Source organism: Pyxicephalus adspersus, chromosome 1 (genome assembly GCF_032062135.1).
Source record: "Pyxicephalus adspersus chromosome 1, UCB_Pads_2.0, whole genome shotgun sequence".
Lineage (NCBI taxonomy): Eukaryota > Metazoa > Chordata > Amphibia > Anura > Pyxicephalidae > Pyxicephalus > Pyxicephalus adspersus.
In genome coordinates, this window is record NC_092858.1 from 80,196,321 (window position 1) to 80,220,729 (window position 24,409).

Genomic DNA, 24,409 nt, shown 5'->3' on the forward strand with positions numbered 1-24,409 from the left:
TTCATGACACAACTCAAAAAAAAATGTGGTCACCTTAGGGCTTGTTCTCTTTGGGCGCACCATCATGTATCCGTATGCATTTTCCTAAGCTGAAGATATACATAAACATAATAAAGCCCATTTTTAGTAAGGATCAATTAGCTTATTGTGTTGCATTAAGGCACTTGGAAGAAAAGTGCTAAATGCTCCATTTCTGGGGTGCCAGATCACATTTTTTCCATTCATGCCAACTAATTTGGGCTCTAAGTACATGCAGCATAATAGACAGAAAGTGGTGGCAACTCACTTTTTCAAGCAGTTGGCCAGTGAAGGGTTCCGTGGCATTTATGAAGCATAAAGGTAGAATTTTTAGAGGGAATTAAAGTTGGGTATCCTAGGAACAAATTTCCTATTGGATTATTTTTAAATATTTCTTTCTTTGTTATAAATGAATAGAGAGGAAAGAAAGAGGTTTGAGGCTCATAGGTTTTTCATGCAAAGAGTGAAGTGTATTGATTGATTATTCAGTACATAAGTCATCAAATACACATAAACATATTTTGTTTTCGTCTCTGTCCTGTTACTAATTCACAGTGCAGAGTAGTTATACATACTATATAGTATGGATTTGTCATAAATTATTACATATACCCATAAAACTATTCAAAAGGCTGTGCCGTGGAATGCAGTGATCCGACGTGTTTCGCCACGAAGGGCTTCCTCAGGGATAGATAGTTGTGCGTGCTTACCGATAAGCCGATCGATACCGATATCTATAACTACTCTGCACTGTGAATTAGTAACAGGACAGAGACAAAAACAATATATGTTTATGTGTATTTGATGACTTATGTACTGAATAATCAATCAATACACTTCACTCTTTGCATGAAAAACCCATGAGCCTCAAACCTCTTTCTTTCCTCCCCTATTCATTTATACCTAAATACCATATAGAGGTTGCTCAACATATAAACACATTCATATAGTGAGGAGGAGTAAAACCCTTTCTATACAAATTTCTTTCTTTGTTGACAACTCTTTTTTTCCCCTCAGGTTCTGTCTTAGTGACAGTGGTAAAACAGGATAAATAGCTGGGTAAATCTCTTAAACTGAAATACAAGCAGCCATAAATACCTTACAAAGGGTTTAAGCTACTTAATAAAACACTAAAAAAAAAGTAGAATAAAATTGTCTGTACATACACTTTAAGAATTTTGAGCTCTACGGTGTACAGTAGTTTTCCAATAAATATATAACTAAGGACAACATTGCAGATCACAACTACTCTTTATCTTATTCTAGTGATTTATTTATTTATTTTGTAAAAGGCTGTCTACTATATTTTATTAATCATATGAAGAGAAATTCTACTTGATGCCCCAGTCACTAGTAAAGTAAAAGAAACCTTTGAGTTTTACATGAATATCCTTTTTGAAAACAACAGCCATGCCATGGAACCATTGTGTTTATTTGCATAATTCATAATTATCTTAGTTCTTCAGAATGTAGATGTATATTTAAAAGCATGATTCAATCTGATTTGATTGCCATTGCATTGTGTTCAAAGCAATTACCATTCATTTGGCTTTTGAGGCTGTTGAATGAATTTTCCACATGAGATGCCTTAATTTCTACGTGTTTTATTGCCGTAAAGTAGGTATTGGCAAACTGCCTGAAGCAGCAGCAAAGGGCTGTAATTTTTGTTGCAATGTATAACAATGGGTTTGAGTAGCCCACAGTGGAATTATTAAAATTGATTTTCTTGGTTTTTGCCGATTCACAATGCTGCTGCTGTAATATACAAAGGGTCTCTGGTTTCTAGATTTTCTGGTTTCACACATCATCTCCAACTAAGTAAGATTATAAGGTCTGATTTAAATATGGACATGGTATTGAAAGGTTTCAGATATATTTGGGTTAACAGAATCACAGTTTTATGTATTTTTACATCAAATAAGCTGAGACAGGGCATTGACCCACAGCATAGCCTAAATAAGAGAAGGTATGTATTTTGAAGTAATACAATTAAGTTGCTTGCAATACAGATACAGAGAAGGGACTTAATGATTGCCTAATGATTGCCTACTATTTTCATTTTAGTGCTTCTGAATTTATGTACAACCTGTCAGTGATGTATGACACCATGCAAAGCTCTTTGCCCAAGACAACTTTCAGGAGTTGTAATACTGTCAAAAATCTGTCTTTCTTGCGTACTGTCATCGAAGTGGTGTTAGAACAAATTCCTCCATTAATACAGGTATGTTTTAAAAACCAAAATCCAAGAGATTTAGCCTAGACCATTGATGATCAGCAATTAATAATTGAACACATTATACAAAAGAAAGGAAATAATTATGCAATGAAATACCTTGTTTTATATAAACATAATAAAACAAATTTATAAATGCTGGTCTTTTATCTTATACATAAAATGTTACCGTGTGTTCAAAAACTATTTTAAGAACAAGACCACAAGATCATACCTTTATTATTTTGTAATTTGAGCTTCTTTACTTGTTTTTGCTGCAGGTGGATGATCTAAATGTTTCAAACCAAGAAACTTATCCTAATAATAATGGTACTGCACCAGAACAACAAACTAGTACATACATACTCCTACAGGTAAAAATGATCATTTTATCAGTAAGAAACTTTTATTTTTTGTAACAATTCATGTCATGCAATAGTTCTATTTAAAGCATAGCTAAAACAAAAACGTAAACATGTATATTACAATATACCAGTCTTTAGAAAAAGTGGCTATATTAGTTTTCGTTTTCAGTCTTTTATCCCTTTATTTTTTTTTACCTGATAAATTACTCATGTCCTTATCCTGGTTATACCTATTTCTCCAATATATTTTTGGAAGGAGCCAAAGGACGTCAGCAATGTCAGTCTTTGGCCATCTTTGTTACATGAAGGATTGATAGGACTTGTAATTTACACTTGAAAGGGAAAAGATGTTTGTTCTTTTTTTTCAGCAACACCAACAGGTATATTGTGTACTTGCTGAAAATGTTCCTAGCCTGAGTAAAGAACATAGCTACGATGTTTAAGGACTGGTAAGCTGTAAGAAATACCAAATTGGTTTTAGATACACTTTACAGATTGGCATGCTTGTTCTTATACCATATTTTGATATCACATTAACAGGTAAAAAGTAATGCCTACTTGTGTCTGCTTGAAAAAAAAAGGTCTAATAAACATGGGTTGCATTTTAATGTTATTTGGACCCTTAAGTATTAGTATATAAAGTTGTCCCGTTTTATGCACGTTATACCTTGATAATAGCTTGAATGGGATATTAATATCCTTCATATGATATCATTTTTACTCTTAGTAATATAAACCTATGTGTGCTTTAAATATCCAATCATTTGCAGGAGAAGGTTGTTGTTGCTTGTTTTTTTTTTTAATTATAGCAGGTGTTTGGGTATTTACAGTAAAGAAACCTTACCTAAGAAATTAATGAAAATGACTCTTCCAGAAATATTACCTGCTGTGTATCTATAAAAACAAAAGTGTGAATGATCCTCTGGTGTCATAACCAATAATTGTACTAAGCTACTATTTGTGTTTAATTTTAAATAATTAAACAAGACCATATATTATGTGGTCAGCCTCAGGCAATCATTATCATTTAGGCTGAGTAATCTTTAGTTATGTAAAGTAAGAACATTTGCTTGCATAGGGCTGTGCCAAATATAGTATTCTCATTCTTCTCTTTCAAAACAAAGTTCAGAACTTGACATATTTCTAAATTGTCACATTGTTTGTAGTTGTGTTAAAAAAAATGTCAATATTCATTGAATAAAATATCTTTTTTGCAATCCCCTGTGTTCCTCATGACATTGGAAAGATTTGCTTTTCATATAAGGGCAGAAGAGAACATCCATTTCAACCTTTGTCATATTTTATCATCAGAATATAACAGTTAGAGCTGACACTGCTGAATTAGCTTGTGGCAGTCATGATAATATAAAGCCTTCTGCACCTGCTTCTCTTGGCACTTTTCTTTGTGGACTCTTCCCGCTTATGGGCTATTAATCACTGGCAACAGGCAAGTTGCAGAGTGATGCACTTTAGATTGCAGGCATAATAAAAGGAATATAGCTTACTGAATGTCTGCATTGTGATGTGCAGCTTGATTTGACCAAATTGGTATTTATGGTTTATCCCCTAATTGGGAAATATCCCCACAATTTTACATGGCCCTGTGTCTAGGAAATCACAATCATTGCTGAATTTTAAGAACAATAACCTCACCTTTCAAAATAAGTAGAAGCTTGGTTACCATATTGGAACATTCAAGGATTTTCAAATTCATGAAAATACAGAAAAATCATCAATGTAAAAACATTAGGATCAACATTAAAATCAAATATTTACCCTGTTTTGTTTTAGCCATTAAAAAGTTTAGAATCCATTCCTAGGGCATATCTTCTGCGTAAAGATATTGGTTGATTGGCAGTTATACTATGAGACGATCTTTTATCATATGACTAAATATCTAAACCAGGTAGATATGGCTGTATACCTGTAGATAAAAATAAACTAAATCCAGCAAAAAATCTGCTCAATTTATAGAAGTCAGAAAATTGGTTCTACTAGTCAAGCCAGGAAAAGGATCCAGGCTATACATGACACAGTGGAAACAGACTTCTAAACCTGTGCAATGCAGGGATATGTGAAGTTCACAGTAAAGTGAATAATCCTCTACCAAGGGATATTTCACTTAGCTTAGTAAATGAGATGACGTTCTGCTGACTGTAACCTACCAATGATGTGGAAGGGTAAAAAAAATAATTTTTCTTTAGAATCCCCTTAACAGGATTGTGTATGTTTTACAAAGCAAATTTTCACCACATTCACTTAGCTAATTGATAATTCACCTTGTTAAACAGTTAAATTTACTAAATTCCTTTAGTAAATCACCTCCACTGTCTCATTATGTAGTTGGAGTCACATCTAAATACACATGAGAGTTGATTTAACTGCTATGGGGTTTGTGATTCTTTACCTTCAGTCCCAAACCTAAATTTGCAAAATGAACAGATGAGTTCATTCCTTTTCTTTCTCATCCTGTCTGCATGTTACTCCTCATTATATTTTCATTTAATGCACCTAATTGGCCTTAATGCTGCCCTAATGCTATGATTATCACTGCAATGCACAAGGAAAACAATTGTAACTGGAGATGAATGGTCGTGCAAAAATCTGACATTTGCATAGTGGTCTACCATCGTAATTTATTGATCTGTCCAGTAGGATAAGTTATTGACCAATCAGGTACGACCATCGAGCATTTCAATGGAGGTGAGCACAGCAGGGTGCTACTCGCTTGCCCCCTCCTCTCCTGTCCATAGAACAGAACAAGTGCTGTGTGTCAATTGCTTGTTCGTTATACTGTACCTAAAAGCAAACACAAAAGATGATTTCCAGTGACAATTATCCTACTTGTGCACACATGCAAAGCCTAAAAATGATTAATGGAATCGGATACTATGTAAAAATTAGGTACTTAAACTAGCTATGTTTTAGGATTCATTTAATATTGGTTTAATAAATACATAGCTGAATTAGATGGAGTTTTTTTAATGTACGCTTGGAGCTTAGTTTCAAGCTATAAAAGATTTTATGATCTGAAATATTTCAATGCATAATTAACAAATTACTTTTTAACCAGTCATAATTTATTAATGTGTTACAGGAGTGCAACTTCATGAACATAACCCTTACACAAATTAAACATAGCGTTTCTGCATTGTCAAGGTGTTTGGTGGGCGGACTGACCGCAATACCAGAAAATCTGAGAGACGTTGCAAACGCCTTACAGAGAGCAGAAGTCCCCAAATCTTGGCTTCCCTCACACAGCTGCCAAACGTCTCATAATATCAGCACTTGGCTGGAAGGCAAGTAATGTACCATACAGGGCCATTACCTAGTTATTTCTATTTCATACATAAATTACTAATTTTCTGTACAGCATGCCAGGTACCCTCCATCATTTTACTGTAGTGAGCTGCTTCTAATGATATGACTCCTGACAGCAAGATGTATGACATGATTATTGGCTGAATGAATGGAGCAGGATTCATTTTCACAGTAGACAAAAAAGTGATTTCTCCTATTGTGCTACCTTCAATGTGTTAGCTGAAGACAAAATGTGTAGTTATTTTTGGCAATCAAAAAGGTTGCAGATAGATAGATGTAAAGACAAAATACTCAAACAATGTGTTAAAAAGTACATTTAACATCAATAAAAGATTTTAATAAAGATATGTAGCTGTTAATGGGGAAGATGATTAGTTATGAGGTAGTAGCAAGTAGCCGATCACGGGCTTCTACATATTTCAGATAGCTTCATAAACTCTGATCCAACTGGCCAGATCTTTCCTTACATATCCTTATTATTTACCATAATTATCAGATAGTTTCACAAACTCTGATACAACTGTCTAGATTATTTCATCAACTTTCACAACTTATTTATACATTTTAAAGCAGAACTCAAGCCCAAAATAACAAAAAAATAATAAATCATAATGGAATAAAATTAGAGAGAAGAAGCCGCACTTTGTCCTGCCACTAGATGTCCTCAAACCAATAGCATGCATCATCAAAATCACCCCTTCTGAGCCCAGCTCAACCTGGGTCCACCCCAACCTGTGACTGGACAGTAAACGGAGAAGCATCATAGCATTCTGTTTGTCATGAAAGAGACTACAGAGACTGATATGTTCCTTAATATGGTATTGCAGAAACTTGCAAACAAGCTGTAACTGAAGCAATTTATATTTTCTTTGGCTTTTTTATAATAAAAAAAAAACCATTTGGTTCATATTTGTTAGAAAGGAACAAATAAATAGGCCCAGTGATAGATTGCCCTAATTTCTTGCCATCACATTTCCAACAAGCACAGGATTCTAAATAATTTATATTACATCACATACAGATAACATTCATTTATTTGTATTTAAAATGCATTGAACTATTTGTCTGCATTGATCTCCAGTCCTTGGGTAGTAACAGTAATAAAGGCCTTTGATGGCATATGAATAAAATCCAATCACCTGGTTGACACTGTGGACCTGTAAGTTCTTTGACTACTGTATTTAATGTTGCTTGTGCATACAATTAAAACACTGCTCATTCTGTCTAGTATGATTGCAGCAGAAATCTTATCACAATGTGCCACTTTAGTTTTGTTTGTTCGCCATAGAAGAACATGGAAATGACATGATTTGCTCCAGTCACTATCCTATTACGCTAATAGGCAATGTTGTCTTTGATATGAGAAAGGGACAGAACCATCTGTGCTAGGTAACTGCTGCAAATTCTCTAGATTAGAGAAATACCAGAAGCTTCAGATTTTGAAAACAAGGCCAAGAACATATTATAAACTGTAAGAAAATATTTTCTTTGAGCCCTTTAGTTACCACTTCAATCTACAGGTAAGTGGGTGATGCATTTTCTATCAATGTTATCAATTCAGTCGTGTTTGGTCCAATTTTTCAGATCTGGACATAAATTCAAACAAACAGATGGGCTATCTAAATGGCAAACTGTTAGCTTGGCTTAGTATCCTGTTACATTAGACAGGGTAAATTCTTGTTCCAGTAAGTCAACAAAGCTGCTGTGAATTGAGGTTACTTAGCCTCTCACCTATTTGTGCATGTAGCTAAAGTTGGCTAAAAAGAGCACTCAGGAGAATACCTCGCCGTGAAAACTAAATGGTAAAAAAAAAAGCCGTCCAGTGTCCATTTCAACATCTTTTGTCGCTGCCTGAGAGCTTAATGTACCAATAAATCTTTCTTCTGTTGCAACTGCAAGCACATAAAGTTATATTGTCATGACTCCATAACGCTTGGCAATTACTTTGTCTGTCTATTTTATTTCACATAGGTCTGCAAAAGAAACACAAACAGCTCAAACAGTGGGTGAGGAAAGGTCTAATTCCGTTTGCCAAGAGTGAAAAGGAAGCCTTGACTTCTATAAATGTCGGAGTTCTGGTTAACCCAGAGGCCTTGCTGCTGGCACTGAGAACTGAGTATGCTGTTCATCATGGGTATTTATTGCATGAGGTACGCTTTTACTATCTCTTTGGCTTCTATGGTGGATTTTCATATATAACAGCAAATTTATCGATGTGAATATTCTCAAAAGTAATATAAATTACTTATGTTTTATTTAACATTACCACCCAGATATTACTGCATTGCTACTGTTTGTGATTCATAGGGGTTTATTTTTTAATTGTTAGGATTTTCTTAACTTATACCTAAAATATACACATTTTTAAAATGGTTTGATAAGAAAAATATATGATTCATGAGTAAAAGTTGATTCACATATTTTCTAATTTAATACAATGTACAACATGTGTAAATTTTTGGCAATGTTCAGTAAATTTTAAATAGACCCATCATAATGTTATTTTTTTTTACACGTTTTGCATATGTAAAGGTTTGCATAGTGCATGCTCATGAGTTTGCTTTAAGGTAATCCCATTCATAAATATAGCTAAGAAAAATGTAAAGAGTGATCTGAAAAGTGATATTTTTTAATACTAAAATTTTCTAAATTTTTAGTATTAATACTAAAATTTTAAGACTTCACTAATCTTAAAAGATATCCATTGGTTGGAATTGGAATTGGTAGTATGAAATCACAAATTAAACTAGATTTTAGATTTTAAAGTTGTTATACATGTCCTACTACTCTTCTCAGCTCTGATGCTTATATAGATACAGATATAAAAAATTATATCTTTTGCGATGTATGCTCTTGATTTTATTATAATAAATAAATCACTGTATTTATTTTGCCTGCAGGTGATATTTCAATGCCATATAAAAGAATATCCAGACTACAAACCAGACAGTGAGGTGTATCCACTCCACCTAGAGGGTCTCATTTTAAAGGGGGCAGAATGGGATTTTCAAAGAAATTACTTGGGAGAATCCAGGTACTGAATATTTGTAAATGTTGACCTGTAAAGTTTGCAAATGGTGGCAGACACATGCACGTTTTCATGTACATATTTGCATTAGTGTAAATGTCTAAAACGTAAATAATATTTGTGACGCTCAAAGGTTTTTACAGCTTTCACATATATAATTTTTATTATTACTTTCATTTTTATTATTTTATTATTTATTATTTTATTATTTATTATTATAACAGGGACGCATATACCACATTACCATATGTGATTATATATCCTACCCTTCTTGGAAATCTCAAACAACCTGCAGATGGGACTGATTACTACCAGTGCCCAGTGTACATGGACTACACAATGCAGGTACGTGGTTTGTCTCATTATGCATGTAATGAATTTTTAGTTGCAATCAACTATCTTGTTTCATGCCCAGCAAAGTGAACTTGTGATTGCAATGTAGTTTCCTTTATAATCCTGAACTGATCTTGGAATCTAGAAGCTTATATAGATCGTTATTTACTGTATGTGGTCATTTTATTCTGCCCATTGGAAGTGAACAGGAGGAGATGAGCAAACCTCCTAGGGACTCTACATAAAAACAGGGAATCTGACATTCCCTTAAACATTCCCTGCTGGAAACCAATTATTGCCACTGAAACACATGGACCATGAGGAAAATCTGATTCACTTTTTTTATAAATGGAGCCCTTAATGTCTTTGATGCATTGAATAATAGCAATGTAGGATATGCATACACTATAGTTTTAGGCCATATAGCAAAAAAAAAAAAAAAATTATATATATATATATATTAAATATGTTATTTTCTTTTTTAGCTGCCCTTCTTTATGTTAAATATTTAGGTACTTATAAGGTGCTCAGTGATGGAAAGTTTACCCAAAGTTGCAAGATAACCTGCATCTAAATTGTGCCACTGTGTCTATATGATGGACTTTGGCAAAGCAAATGTTAATAAAATCTTTAGGTGAACCACTTTTTTCATTTAATCATATGCAAAAGAAATAAAAAAAAATTTTTTTTTTTTTGGTATATCAGTCGATTTCTCAGTTGAGCTCAATAAAGGCTTCAACGCTTTCACCTAAGGTCTGTGTGTCAGTAGGTACTTTCTGTAGTGAAAGTCATTTATGTCACAAAGGGCTATATTAGGTTGTTAAAATTGATTTCTTTCAGCTTAAATATGGTTTGATAATGTCCAAATCTCCTTCTTGTGAGGCAGAGTCAGCATCTGTACTGTACCAGTGAAAACTAGAAATCTAAACTGCTTATATCACTTTCATGGGTTGCCAAATGAGACAACTAACTAATGAATTCTAACTCTTCTACAAGGAAATTTACTAATGTTAATAATAAACCTGTTAACTACCAGATGTTCTAAAACAATGAGCAGTTTTGGAAAACAAGAATAGTGCATTAAAGAGACTATTCACACACTGAACAGCTGGTAGGCAGAAATAAGCCATATCAAAACGCATATGTATTAAAAGCTGCTGGCAAGAACAGAACTGGAAAACAGTACATTGATTTAATATTTATTATGAAATATAAATTAACAGTAATCTAATTAAATGTGTTAAAGTTAGCATCTTAATTAGGATCCATTCCCATATGAGACTTAGTAACTGTCCATGCATATTGGAATACTTTCTTGAATCATTCTGTAACAAGATTAGATGTTGCTGAGCAGTTGCATTTATAGAATGATACTGAGGAAATCACAGGAGACTTTCTAGCCAAAAGGGAGCTGTAACACATTGCAAGGAATAATTATATGCCCTAAGCTGTGAGGTTGTTTAAGCAGGGATGTGAACTTCATTTTGTAGTAATTCTCCCTAATGAGGAGAGGACCAGCAAATTTGTAAGTTTTGTACTATGTCCATCTTAAGCTTTGTTGCACTAGTAATGGGAGAGTAAGGCCCCTTTCAGACTTGCGGTCAAAAACCGTATGGTTAGCCGTTTTCTGACATGGGGCATCTGCTGCTATGCCTCTATTGTCAAAATCACCTTGTTGATTCCAGAAACTGTGCTGAATCCTCACCACAAGCCCAACAAAACCATGTTCCAACCCTTGTACAAAGTGGTTCCTAACCACTCCCATACACTTGAGTGGGATAGGTCAAGAGTACAGTTGAGTAAGTGGTACAACAAAGTGGTTTACTACAAGTCTGAAAGAGGCCCTGCTCTGGCATAGCACAGCACTGAAATACCAGTTCCAAAAATTTTCGAACAACTTTACCACTTATTTTGTTTAGAACTTTTGGATCCCAACCAATGCAGCAGGGAAAACAGCTGATTGAGTATAATATCTACCCCTAATGTATTCACAAAGAGGATCTATCAAACATTTACTTTATCATAGGGCATGTCAACCTTGTTGTAATTAAAGTATTAAAGTTAAGTAAAACCTAATATAAAATTAAAAAAAAATCTAATAAATCAAATAATAAAAAGAAAATGTTTTAAATCCATCCAACTAACTCTGACTGCAGTTCTACCTAACGTAAAAGTATTAATCTAGAGATGGAATAATGTGCTTTAATGTGCTGAAACTTTTTTATGTTTTAAGGTATTAAGTAGTGCTTTTGAAAATGTAAATTCTGTGTAAATGTATATGCCGTGTAATATGTTTTTTCTTATACTACCGGTACTCTAAATTGTGGAACAAGGGAGTACACTATGGTTATGGCAGGGTGTGAATTTGAATTGTTGATACTGTAAAACTTAACTTTCAGACAGTTTTATAAAAAAAGCCAGTAATTGTATTAACACATACATCAAACCTATATACTCAAAACATACTGGTCTAAGGCTTTTTAAACAAATGCATACATACTTTTCATCGTGAAATTATGAAGAAATGTATACTAGCAGTGACATGTTACAAAGAGGCAAACTTAAAAATGTGAAAACTGTGCTTGTCTATATTTTCATTTTAGTAGTTGAAATTCTTTTCTGATTTATTCATAAGAATACTTTTTTCTTTGTCCTATTCTGCTGCCATTTCCTGGAGCTTAGCCTATCAGTCTATTCTTTTGCTTTGAGCTTTTCCACATCATGCATAGAAATATCTGGGACGGCAGAACTGTGTAATCTTTTCCACATCAGTCACCGTTCTGCTAAAATACCCATCTGTTAGCTCCTCTATCAGCAAACAAGCAGAAGTAGTAAATGTATTATGAAAGATAATGCTCATGTTAGTACACATTTATAAGTAATTAGGCATTTGGGGAAAATATGGAAAAGAGCAATATTTCATGTGTAAATAAAGTGCTTACTTTTAAATACAGATCGAAAATTACGCCTCAACTATCACTTTGAACAAGGTAATTTACCACGCTCCTTAGCCAAAAGAAGTTATTTCATGCAAGGCAAAGAGATTGACTTAATAAAAAGAGCATTATTGTTTTTTTTGCTTTTTTACTGAACAATCAATGTTGTGATTCCAAATGTTTTAGCAAGAGAAATAGGGAAGCCAGTGTTTGACAGCATACATATTGAACAATTTTGGAATCAATATTTCAAATCACTGGCCCAGTCATTGTGGCTGAGCTGTAAAAACTAATGGAACATAGAGTGAAAATATTTAAGCTTTTATTATAGCTTTTGTTTATGACATATAAAAAGCTGACCTCTGTTTGTTCATTGTGGTTCTTTTTAAGTGGTATTATGGCCTCACAGGTGTGTATATAGATATGTATTACAACAAAGAAAGTTTTCTCTTAGGCTCAGCTTACACAGTCTGAACAAATTGATTACTATTTCCTAGCTGCTGGTAGTTTCCAGCAGCTTCTGGCTCCCCAAAGAGAGTGAACGGGGTATTTAACAACTGGCTGTCTTTTATATTGTCCTGGAAGCTTAATAATTTTTGAATGAACATTGCAGTGTTGGCTGCTTTGTATTCATTGTTTTATTTTCTTGCACTACAGTGAGATGTAGCATTGCTATCAGCATTTCCACTGATGATTTATAATCTTTTGGGTTTGGAAATCAGCACCTAGCCACACCTGGTACTACCCAATGCTTTCTGGATGGCAGAACTACCTTTGGTGCTAGAACCCTAACACTGGAAGGTAGAGGGTGCAGGACACACAGGAAGGATTTAGCTCTGTCTAGGAAGGAAAAGGTAGCTTTATTTTAGTTTATGAAGCTTGTGTTTTCACATAGACCTGGTTTTCACATTTTGTTCAACAGGACATGCAAGCCCATTTTATTATACAGGTTTAATATCACGTTGTAGTGTAATTCTCAATATATATCCCAATGTCTACTTATTACCTTTAAAGTAGGTTTTCCCATGTCCCTATCCACAGATCAAAAAAACAATTGTTTTTCATTGAACAAATCACTGTGAATTGTTTTTCTATATAACTCTTGATGTCAATATATTGCTTTGTGATTTAGCATTACCTGAATATGTAGCCTTTTTCCTTTGCATGCAGCAATACAAACAGAAGTTTGTGGTTTGAAACTAAAGTAATCATCGCCTTCCAGAGAGATTATGTTCAGCGCTGTAAAGGGATAATGTTCAATCATGCAACAACTGCCTTTAGGCCTTTAGTGCCCCAAGCAGAACAAACATAACCCTTTGGGAAATATTGTTCTGAGAAGGTAAATGATTAGGTCTTCAAAATAAGAGAAATGCTAAACTGAGTGTGTGTACATCGGAGCAATGGTAAATGGGCCAAATGTGCTATATTACTACATATCACATTTTATTACAAATAATATACTGTCTAATATAATACTGTCTAATATACTGTAAAAGCTATGGTCTGTAGTTCGTGTTTTTATCACTGAAATGTAAGAAACAGAAATTACATTGTTGACCAGAGATAGTATTAACACCCTTTGTCTTCTGTTTCATGCTAATCTTAGATATGTAAACCTAAAGCGCAACTAAACCCAAAACTGGAAAAAAAAATCCATTAACCTTCAATCCCGCAGGGCAGTCCGATCCCTCCGGGGTGTCCTGCATCAGGTCCCGCGTCGTCCTGGCATTCATCCTGGAGCTGGCGCTCCAGGCGCCGCCATCTTCCCTTCTACTTGCTGTTCTTCCTACGTCACTCGACCCAGGCGCGAGATCGGGTAACGTAGGATGAAAAAACAACATTTTCATGCTCGGGCATGCGCAGAAGGAGCACCCAAGAGCCTCCTGGGATGCCTGACGTAGGTATCCTGGGAGGCTTTGCGGTCCCATTCATTCTTGATCGCCTAGGAAATCAAAAATTAGGGGGCAGTGCTACACCCTTTTTTTTTTTTTTTAAAAAAAGGGTGTTGCACCTAAAAGAAAAAACAAACAGATAATTTTTACTCTACATAAAAGGGTTGTCCACCCTTTTATGTAAACTGAAAATTGTGTTTAGGTACAGTTCAGGTTAGTGATATAGGTTAGTTCATGTGATTTATACATCAGTGACCAATTTCACTAAACATTTTTTGCCATTCATAAAGTGTTAAAACAATGAAAATATTTTCAGTTGACAATTCATGATATATTTAAAGACATTTTTTTTGTTAATTAACCATATGCATTCATAACTCTTGAAAGTCTTAAAATATTCATTGTTTTCCACCTGTGATTTTCAGAAATGTGTGATGAAACTTCCTCTCTTGTGCACAAAACCTCTAACACTATGGCAGCTGGAAAAAGTGGCTATTATCCTAAATCCAGAAAATGGCTTTACTTCATCAGTGGCATTGCTGCATTCAGCAAAGGATATTCAAAAAAACCTTTCACTTTTAAAGTAAGTAATCTCTTATATTTTATATTAATATTTTCTATAATGTTTTAAATCCTTAAGTAAATAAAGCAATTCTATGTAACTGGCATATGCGATAATTTACAAAGAAGACATGTTAAGACATATCTGTGTACTTAGGCAATAATTAAAAAAATGAAAGTGTCTAGTATTTGTTAAGCAATAGGTTTTACGTTATGTTGGTGTTTACGTGTGGGTCTAATAAGAACCATTTTTTCTCATGTATTTTAATGTGATAACAGTTAAGCACCATTGTGAAAGCTGCATTAGTCTTATCCACATCATCCAGTGGGTGCAAAATGTTCCATGATCAAACATTTTCTTCATTGTTTACATGATAACGGTATTCCCTTAAAAACATTATTTCATATGTAGATATCTACATATCTTGTGAGTCTGAATGCTTTCAGTTGCCATAAATCTTTTTATAAGAAGACCTTAAGATGCTATGAGTTTTGTGTTAGGAGACTTCCAATTTCTTTAACCTCCCTAGCGGTTCATTTCTTTCCAGTTTTATATGTCTAAAAGCTGTACATTAAAATTTATTTTACAGTATAATATAATAGTATGAGTATATTAAAGTTTGAAACACAAAATCATTTAAAAACAATAAAATTGAATAAATTAAAAAATCTATATATTTTTAAAAAAAATATATATATATTTTTTTTTAAATAAAAAAAAATACACATTATACTCATACTATTATATGTATTATACTCATACTATTATATGTATTATACTTATACTATTATATTATAAACAATATACTGCTTTTACACATAAAACTCCAATGTATCGCATTCAATACAGTTATTTTGTATTGAATGCAATACAAATGGATTTTGAATTTCCTGCCCCGCCCATCCGGGACGTACACACGCACAGACGTCATCGGGAACTTCCCCGGTGACTCATCGGATGCAGAAGCAGGAAGGAAGGAAGAAAGAAGACGGAGATCGCGGCGCTGGACGGCACGGGACCCCGGCGGATCAGGTAAGCGCTGTATTTACTAATCTTCCATAGGTGTTCCAACCCCAACTGTGACTCGGGGTTACCACTTTTAGCAACTTTTTTCTACCCCGAGTCACACTCGGGGTTACCGTTAGGGAGGTTAAATCATGTGTGAAGAGACTTACAATTCCGTGTGTAAAGAAAGTCGTGTGTAAAGAAAGTCTTCCATTTGCCATGAGACTTAAGAGAGGATACTTCCAGTGAGTTCTGTGTAATGAAACCAATTGCCCAAATTAATTAAAGCACTCCTTAACTGGAGAAGATATACTATGACGAGTGAACCAGCTAACCTGGAATGAATCTGGTCCAGGATTGAAAACATTTGCCAACACATAGAAAATTAATTTTAAGAAATCGTTTCTAGGTTTTCTGGATCACCCTTGTTTTCCTGTGATAGACTATTTTCTCCAGTCTTGGAGAGCTTTATTAAATCAGACCCATTGAGTCATACTTGTGAAGGCTTCCAGTTTCTGTGAGTTTTGTGTGAGAAGACTTACAGCTGCCATAAATTCTGTATAAGACTTCCAGTTGCTATCAGTCTGTTATGAAGAGATTTCCATAGCTTGTGTGTAAGGCGAATTCCAGTTGAAATGAGTTATGTGCATAGAGACTTCCAGTTGACATAAGTTATGTGTAAGGAGACTTCTGTTTGACATCAGTTATGTTTATGGTGATTTCCGGTCGTCCAGGAGTCATGCCTGAGGACTTCCAGGTCCATGAATATTAATAAAGGACCCATGAAACAATATTAGATCTCTAGTTCTTTTGAAAGCTAAAAATAATGCTCACGGGACAGTGGAATACATTAAACATGCAGTTACTGTCTTATTTAGAACAGTGGAAAGGGAAGTTTGAGGACATTGCAGTCAATGTGATGCTGAGTCTTGGATCGGTTGTGTATTTATATTTCAGCTGATTGTGCTCTGAAAGCTATTTGTATTGATAAACAAAATTTTGATGCACAATACCTCACTCAGCTTTTACTGTGTATTTGAAGGAAAATACATTCTACTTAAGTAATATATCCTTTCATATCCATTTAAGAAAACATACCCAAGGGCACCTTGATCTACTTAGCAGAACATTATTTTATGTGCACCGTAGTACATAAAAGAACATTTTTATGGTTTCCTTCATGTCACTTAATGGAACATTCTTGTGTTTGTAAGATAACATTTTACAAGTACTTTGATTTCCTGTCTCTTTGTCAGAATAGATTTCTTTGTAACGATAAGGCAGAGAGAGAGCTGCATTCCTATAAAATAGATATAATGGGAAAAGTGTTTTTTGATAAAGTTGTTAATCTGTTCTCTGCTGCAACAGGACTTGCAGTGCACCTGTGGGAAACAACACTGTTGGAAGGATTTATAATTGATATAAAACTTTCCTAACACTTTTTTATATACAGTTGTAGCTAAAATGCGTCAGCTAGGTTAAGCTTAACATTAAATGTACTCTAGCCTTAATAACTGTATTTTAGTAAACATTTATAATTATATTATGCTGCTAGAAGCTAAAATACTACTGGCCACCATGGTTGTCACCTGCTCTACCTACCAATTAGTAATTTGTTTAGCTAGTCGTCCTGTCCAGGCACCCCTGCTACAAAGTTTAGCCAGGTGCTGGGCTTCCCTTGAGGCAATGCTGTTAGTAATGGAAACCTGTATTGGGATAAATAAAAAGGCTGACATTTCTTCCTATATTACTAGTTGCTTGGTTGATCCAGGATTTTTTGGGAATGCTGTAGATCAGAGTAATATAAGCCTCAATGGGAATACTTTTTTGGGTTAGTAATTCAATTATTCAAACTATTGGTTTAACTTAAAGGGTAGGTGTTTAACAGCCCAGGTGGGAGGGTCAACAGTGTTAGCGTCCATATTTTTACAATAGTTTTGTTTAAGAACTAAAGCCTGTTTCAAGGGCCAATCACAACCTGAGACTTAACAACCAAATTAGTTTGTTCCTGTGCTAATTCCTCCTAAAAGCATACTTACAATATTAGAGTGCTACCCCTACTTCTTGATGTCTTTTCACAGGAATATAGGAGGCTAATTTTAGCATAGATTTAAGTACTTATGCTAGTTCTATTTAAAAATATGCTTAAAATACATATCTGCATACATTAAATCCCTTGTACATATTCAATTTGATATTATTGAAACTCTTGGATTTATTATTTTGCTTTTTGCATAGTTTAAAAGACCAACATTTCATATACATGAAATACAGGTTGACAATGGAAAACTCGGCGATCGATAATCCGGTTCTTTCAGTTTCCCGTCATGAATTTCGAATCGCATTTTCAAAACAGGGACTGCAGTACACTGTTTGGTCACTGATGTTTTGATGGCACTGTTCTGCAGGAAACAGCCATTAGGTCTGCTTGCTACACTAAATACACGTTGAGACGTCCCTGCTCCCTGGAACTGCTAGATGTTTGCGGGTGCTGCAAGAGGAAGGCTGGCCTGTGTGTGGAGGTAAGTATAAATAAAAAAAAATCCTGAACTTTAGAAAATCCGGAGCACCTCAGGTCCGGAGGTTTTAATTTAATCTAAATCCGGATGAATATATGGCTGACAAGCCCCTACATCTTACAACTGTTAGTCATTTTTTTTATCATTGTTTGTTGACTGTGCAAAAGTAAAACAGTATCTACATATCTCCTGAACAGAGGAGATATGTAACCCGAAGCAATGTTATTGTACCACGACATGTGCCTAATATGTACAGGTTGACATTAAAAAATCCGGCCATTGATAATCCGGTTCCTTCAGATTTCCAGCATGGATTTCTAAGCGCATTTTCAAAATTGTTTTCTGGAGGCACCGTTTATGTTTTGATGGTACTGTACTCCAGAATCAGCTGTTAGGTCTTGCACATGCTTTCCTGCTCATTCCTTCTCATTTATTTTTGCCTTCTAGCCCCATTATGGATTCAGCATCCATTTAAAGGACTGTACAGGTAGTCATTTTCTGTTTAATATAAACAGCATATATAACTGTAAAAAATCCTGAATTTTTAAAAATCCAGCACTCCTCAGGTCCAGAAGTTGCTGGATTTTTGAATGTCAACCTGTAAATTAAACTGCTCATAATTACATAGGCTTGGTAAAGCCAATAATTTGTTGACAAATTTATTTAAAATGTAAACCCACACTTAAAAAATATTTATAAATATTTTTTCACTTACAAAAAAAGACCGAGAGAGACAAACCAATGTTCTCTTTACTGTTGCTGATTTGTATGGCAACCTCTAGTTAGGGTGTGAGCTATAGTATATAAATGTGTGAGTATTTTTCTGGTTTTGTGTATGCCCCTAGATGCTGAATATTTGCATTCCCTTAAGTCACCTTTGATTTCTGTTTTTCAGCTCACAGACAAAAGTGGATAAATCATCGCTTTTCAGAATTTTCAACAGACCAAGCAGACATAAAGACTCCTTGTTAATGCAGGTTCAGGAGCATGAAATATCCGGTAAAAATGGTATTTATACTTCTATACATTATATTACAATTCTGTTACAGTTGTCAACATAAACAGAAAAAAAATCTTTTTACATCCTAAGATACATTTTATTATAAATGCTTTTGCACATTTGTCAAGGACTAGCAAGTACAATGTACATATAGCACATGTTACCATTTATCAATATGCATTACTATTACTATATAACACATTACCATTTATTGGTATGCAGCTGTCATGATCCATTTAGAGAAGTATGGAAATCTCTGCTTCCTTATATTTCTGAGAAAAATCTCTATAAAACATAAAACAGTACACCAATGCACAGTGGCTATTTGTTAAAACATGAACACTATTACAAAATAGTATTATTATTATTTCAGTTAATACCACTCGTACAAAACAATACGAGTGTGTGTGTGTGTTTGATTATTCATCACTTTTCATCAAAATCAACACAAACCAGTAAACTTCTGTGCTAACAAAACCTTACTATACGAAATAATAGAAAGTCTGACAGTCTAGCAGTGCTTGCAATGCACCAAGGTCATAAATATTTAGAGCAGCTTACTCCTTGATTAAGGCAATACCGCTAACCTAGTAGTATTGACAGTATACTTACTTCAAGTGCAACAGCTAGTAACAGTGATTTCCATACAAAAGAGCACAGTGCATGTGTCATATAAATAAATAAAGCTTTTATGGAACTGATGACATTACATTAATGTACTCTGCCATTCTTTTAACTTGTGAAAGTACATATGCTGCTCAAATTACTGTACTTGTTGTAGATTCATAAATCTAGAGAGCAAATGGCAACCAACAGCCAGAGAATGCTGTTAAATTCAGGAACAATTAGATTCTTTCAAATCTCCTCCAAGTAAAAGGAAGTAAAATGACATATAGGGCACCTTTTGTGAATAATGAAAAACAATAGAATTTGGCTTAAATCATAACTTACAAAGAAAACATTTAATCACTTACCTATTGGAGGTCTCCTTTGTAAATTTCAATCTATGTATGTATGTACTGTATGTATGTGTGTATGTTCCACCATCACTCGAAAACGCATGGAGACATTTCAACCAAACTTGGTATATATATGACTGAGACTCACGTGAGTGCACCAGTCATCACAGCGCTGTGCTATATGTCAGAGCTTTATTTGGATGTGTGTATGTCATCACTAGGAAACACTTACATTTCAACCAAACTTGCTAGACATATGACTGAGACTCATGTGAGTGATCTTTGTACAGCGCTATGCTATATGTCGGAGCTATATTTGTATGTATGTATGTGTTATATATATATATAGATGGGTGTATGTGATCCCTAGGAAACGCATTGAGGCATCTCAACAAAACTTGCTATGTTCCACCATCATTTGGAAACGCATCAACACATTTCAACCATGAGACCTTATATTATTTTATAATTGTATAATATAAGATTGCAATAAATAAATACCTGGGCAACGCTGGGTAAAAAGCTAGTTTGTAATAATTCTTGAACACTGGGCGCCTACTTCGAATGTCTACATTGACTTCTGAAACCAGAACTGGAATCTAGATGGACAACATCCTCCTATGATTCTTTTACAGCTCAAACCCATAAAGGTCTGTTAAAAATTCTGAGCTTCAATTTACTAGAAGCCACAAGCTTCTAATGTTTTGGAACTGCTCTAGACTGGTAGTACTCTTTCTGCATGAGGCTTTTATTCACAATGTGTGAACATATTCTGCAGTCAACTCTTAGTATTGCCAAGCTTTACAAAACTGTTAGGGGACATGTCAAAAATTAATTTACAGAATCAATTTATTGACTATGTCAGCACTCTTTATTTTTCAATCTCTATTATTTTTTTCTTTCTATCCACTTCAATGCATATCATAAATATCATTATTTTCCATGCTACACTGCCATCTGTCTGCAACATAGTACAGATGCAATGCCAGTGGGCAGGTCATGTTTTTATTGAGGATTTGTGGTTGCACTGTGTTTTACATCAGCTGCAAGAGTAAATAAATATAATAAATATGGTTTAACAAATGGCCGCTGCCACAAAGCCAACTATTCAGTATGTGATTTCCTTTGCAACACATAATAAGTCTTTCTAGGCAGCTTTATGCACCACCAGGCATGACTGCTTTTCCTTTTTAGTCTTTCTTGACATGACCCGCTTTTTAAATGAACAAAGATGATATAAACCTTTGTATCCTTATTTGATTATCTGCAGATAAATCCAGTTTTCCACCACTAATCTGCTGCTATATGAGCCAAATCAAATGGATGATATAAGTGCTGAAGCATTTCCAGCTCAGAGAGTGCCTGCGGGTGCACTTGTCCTCTGATGTTTATACTTTTTTTTTACTTAGCAATTTATACTCAATTCTGTCTGTATCAGCGTCCATAGTGCAGATAATTAGTTCTGCAAACACCGTGATTAATGTTGGTTGTTAACAGATACAACTACTACAATATAATTTTGAAATACATATATTTGTTGTTGTCCCAAAAAACAGATGATTTACATAGGAATATTTTTTTTTTTTTTACCTTCTTTGCACTTTTACCCCATGTATGAGCTATTGCTGGCCATCCTGCCTGATGGCTGCCCTTTAGTCAGTCAAGTAAGACAGAATATAAACATCTAAAGCCTATAATTTTTGCACTTGAGATAGTAATGTTGGAACCACAGCCATACTAGCGCAAAACCTATTCTAGGGTCAGTTTGATGATAAGTAAAGAAATTAACTGTACTGTGATGTGTAATTTGTTGGTACTTTAATAACAAAAGATAATACTAATATTAAACATATACTTAATATATAAGTATTATATTAATATATAATATATTAACATATAATAATAATAATAATAATAATAATAATACTTCAAGTAAAGAAGAATTATGCCCAATGCAGGTTTAATGTTTTAGATATCATAACCCCTATACCAGTGCAGAAGTACATATACCCTTATTTGTGAAATAAGTGAAACCCAAATTACTACACCCTATATTTGTAAATATGTAAACGTACCTAGCTACTCTTGTGTCATTGTAAGCCAGCCAGATCCAAATGTTTTCAGCACATTGCTCATTTTTTATTTATAGGCACTTAATGCAGGGTATGGCTCAAACACAAAATAATTGTTGGGTGTACGGTTCAGAAGATAAGCTTTTTTACTTACTATCGGCCCTTCCAGTTCCAAATCTGAGGTTGATGTATAAGAGGATCTAAACTGCGTAAACTGTTCCCAAAACCTACTCTGAGACCAAAGTACTGGTCACTGTTACTCAATAGGATTAGCAAGACTTATACAGGTTAGAGATGCAGTCTAAAAATGTACAAATAGTCAAATCTTTTTCTTTATTTAGTAATCTCTGGACATTTGTGTCTGAATTTAGGGAAAAAAAACTGTGAAGGAAATGGAGGCATGCAGTATTATTGAAAAGATTCATAAAGGTCCTTATAGATTTAAGAGCACCCTGACTATTGGCCTTATGAGGCACTTGTGAAAAATGTATTTATAATTTTTATGATGTCTGCAACACTTCTTAGAAGCATACACTATTTCTTTATCTATGAGTATATTTTTTGGATATGACTTGTATTATATTAAGTAAAGTAAAATGTGGAATGCACTATGTTTTATTTTTTATGACTGTTATATATTTACAGGACTAGTACAGTACAATATTGCTGAAGGTATTTAAGTACCTTTTGATTATAAATTCTGCCAGGTGTTTTAAAGCTCAACTGCACGTGCCTGAGAATGATTTTGCTGCAGGGTAGCAAATCTGTACATATCTAATACCTAGGTAAAATCTTATTATCTTTAAAAACGTATTCATTAGGTAGATATCCCTGAAGAATATTTGGTAAATGTCACATTCAGGATTTAAAAAAAATAAACCCTTAGATACATCTGAATACTGTTCCTTAGGCCATACCATAACAGATGCCATGAGGTGACCATTCAGTTGATGCCAAAAGTTTCTGTAGTCACAGGTGTAATGCGCCTGGGTGCATAAATCACAACCAACTCCAGTTATCCTTTTAGAACCTTTATTGCGTAATCCAAATACAGGCCAAGGGTCAAACGCAAAAGGTCAGTCCGATACAGTGTGGTACAGAACAATGAGGCAGAAGGCGTAGTAAGGGACAATCTGAAGTTAGGGCAGTCAGAGTTCATGCAAATAGTCAGTAATCAGACTGGGTCGCTGTGGGTAATAAGTCCGAGCTGGTAACAAGAGAACAGAGGTTAGTACGGAAATCAAACTTAAGAGCGTACCCAAGCACACTGTAACACAGAGGCCAAAATGGGCAAGGGTGCTGATGACAGGGCCTCATTAAATGGGCAGAGTGCCCAATCACATTACGCCACCTGACGCCATTGGATTGGTGAGCATTTGGGCCACAGGGAATTTAAATTATACATGCCTCGCCCCAAGGCAGGGCAGCCAGCTGCCTCGCCCCCGGGGGGTACAAGAGTCGTACATGGTAACACACGAGCCTCTTGCAACACGACCCCTGGGCCGTGCTGTACTTTGGACGCCGCCCGCATGAATTCTGAGGGTGCATGCAGCAGTACTGTGCACGTCTGCAGGGATGCTGGAGATGGTGTTCGGCTGAACAGTAGTTCGGCCAGGACAGATCCCTCTGCCAGAGAGAGGAGACGTGCTGTAAGCAGAGCAGCGGCAGCCTTGGCCGCGCTGCCTGCTGCAACGGTGTCCTCCTCGCTGCCTGCAATCCCTGAGGACCCCGAGGGCGCGGACTACGCAGGATCACCGGCTGGATAAGTACCTTACAACAGGTGTGTATATTGTTTCTTAATCTGTAAAGATTTTTAGGATCTCATTTTTAGAAAACCAATATGAGGTCTAACTGAAAACGTAAACTGAATATATTATGACTCTACAGTGCTTATATGTGGTGGGTGCATTTGTTTCATTTTCTTAATTTTTTTTACTTTATGCCAAAATCACATCAACTGTCACAAAATACTAAATCCTCAATCCTATTCGGCTTGCTCCTACTTTTTACTCATTTGAAAACCCTCATTACTTCCACCACTTCATACCATATTTTTCGGACCATAAGACGCACCGGACCATAAGACGCACCAGTTTTTAGAGAAGGGAAATGAAGAAAAAAAAGATTCTGAAACAAATAGTGTCCTAAAATATTTTATGTGCATTAAAAACCAACATCACAGTCATA

General features: G+C 34.9%; 1 protein-coding gene across 1 annotated transcript in view; it reads left to right on the forward strand.

Annotated features, from left to right (window-relative positions):
- LOC140326798 (uncharacterized) overlaps positions 1–24,409 on the forward strand; it is a 222,399-nt gene that overhangs the window by 194,992 nt on the left and 2,998 nt on the right. The window contains 8 exon segments of the mRNA XM_072405754.1: positions 2,083–2,239; positions 2,512–2,604; positions 5,693–5,894; positions 7,888–8,066; positions 8,817–8,950; positions 9,169–9,289; positions 14,531–14,688; positions 19,087–19,199. Of these exon segments, the coding sequence (XP_072261855.1) occupies positions 2,083–2,239; positions 2,512–2,604; positions 5,693–5,894; positions 7,888–8,066; positions 8,817–8,950; positions 9,169–9,289; positions 14,531–14,688; positions 19,087–19,199 (1,157 nt within the window).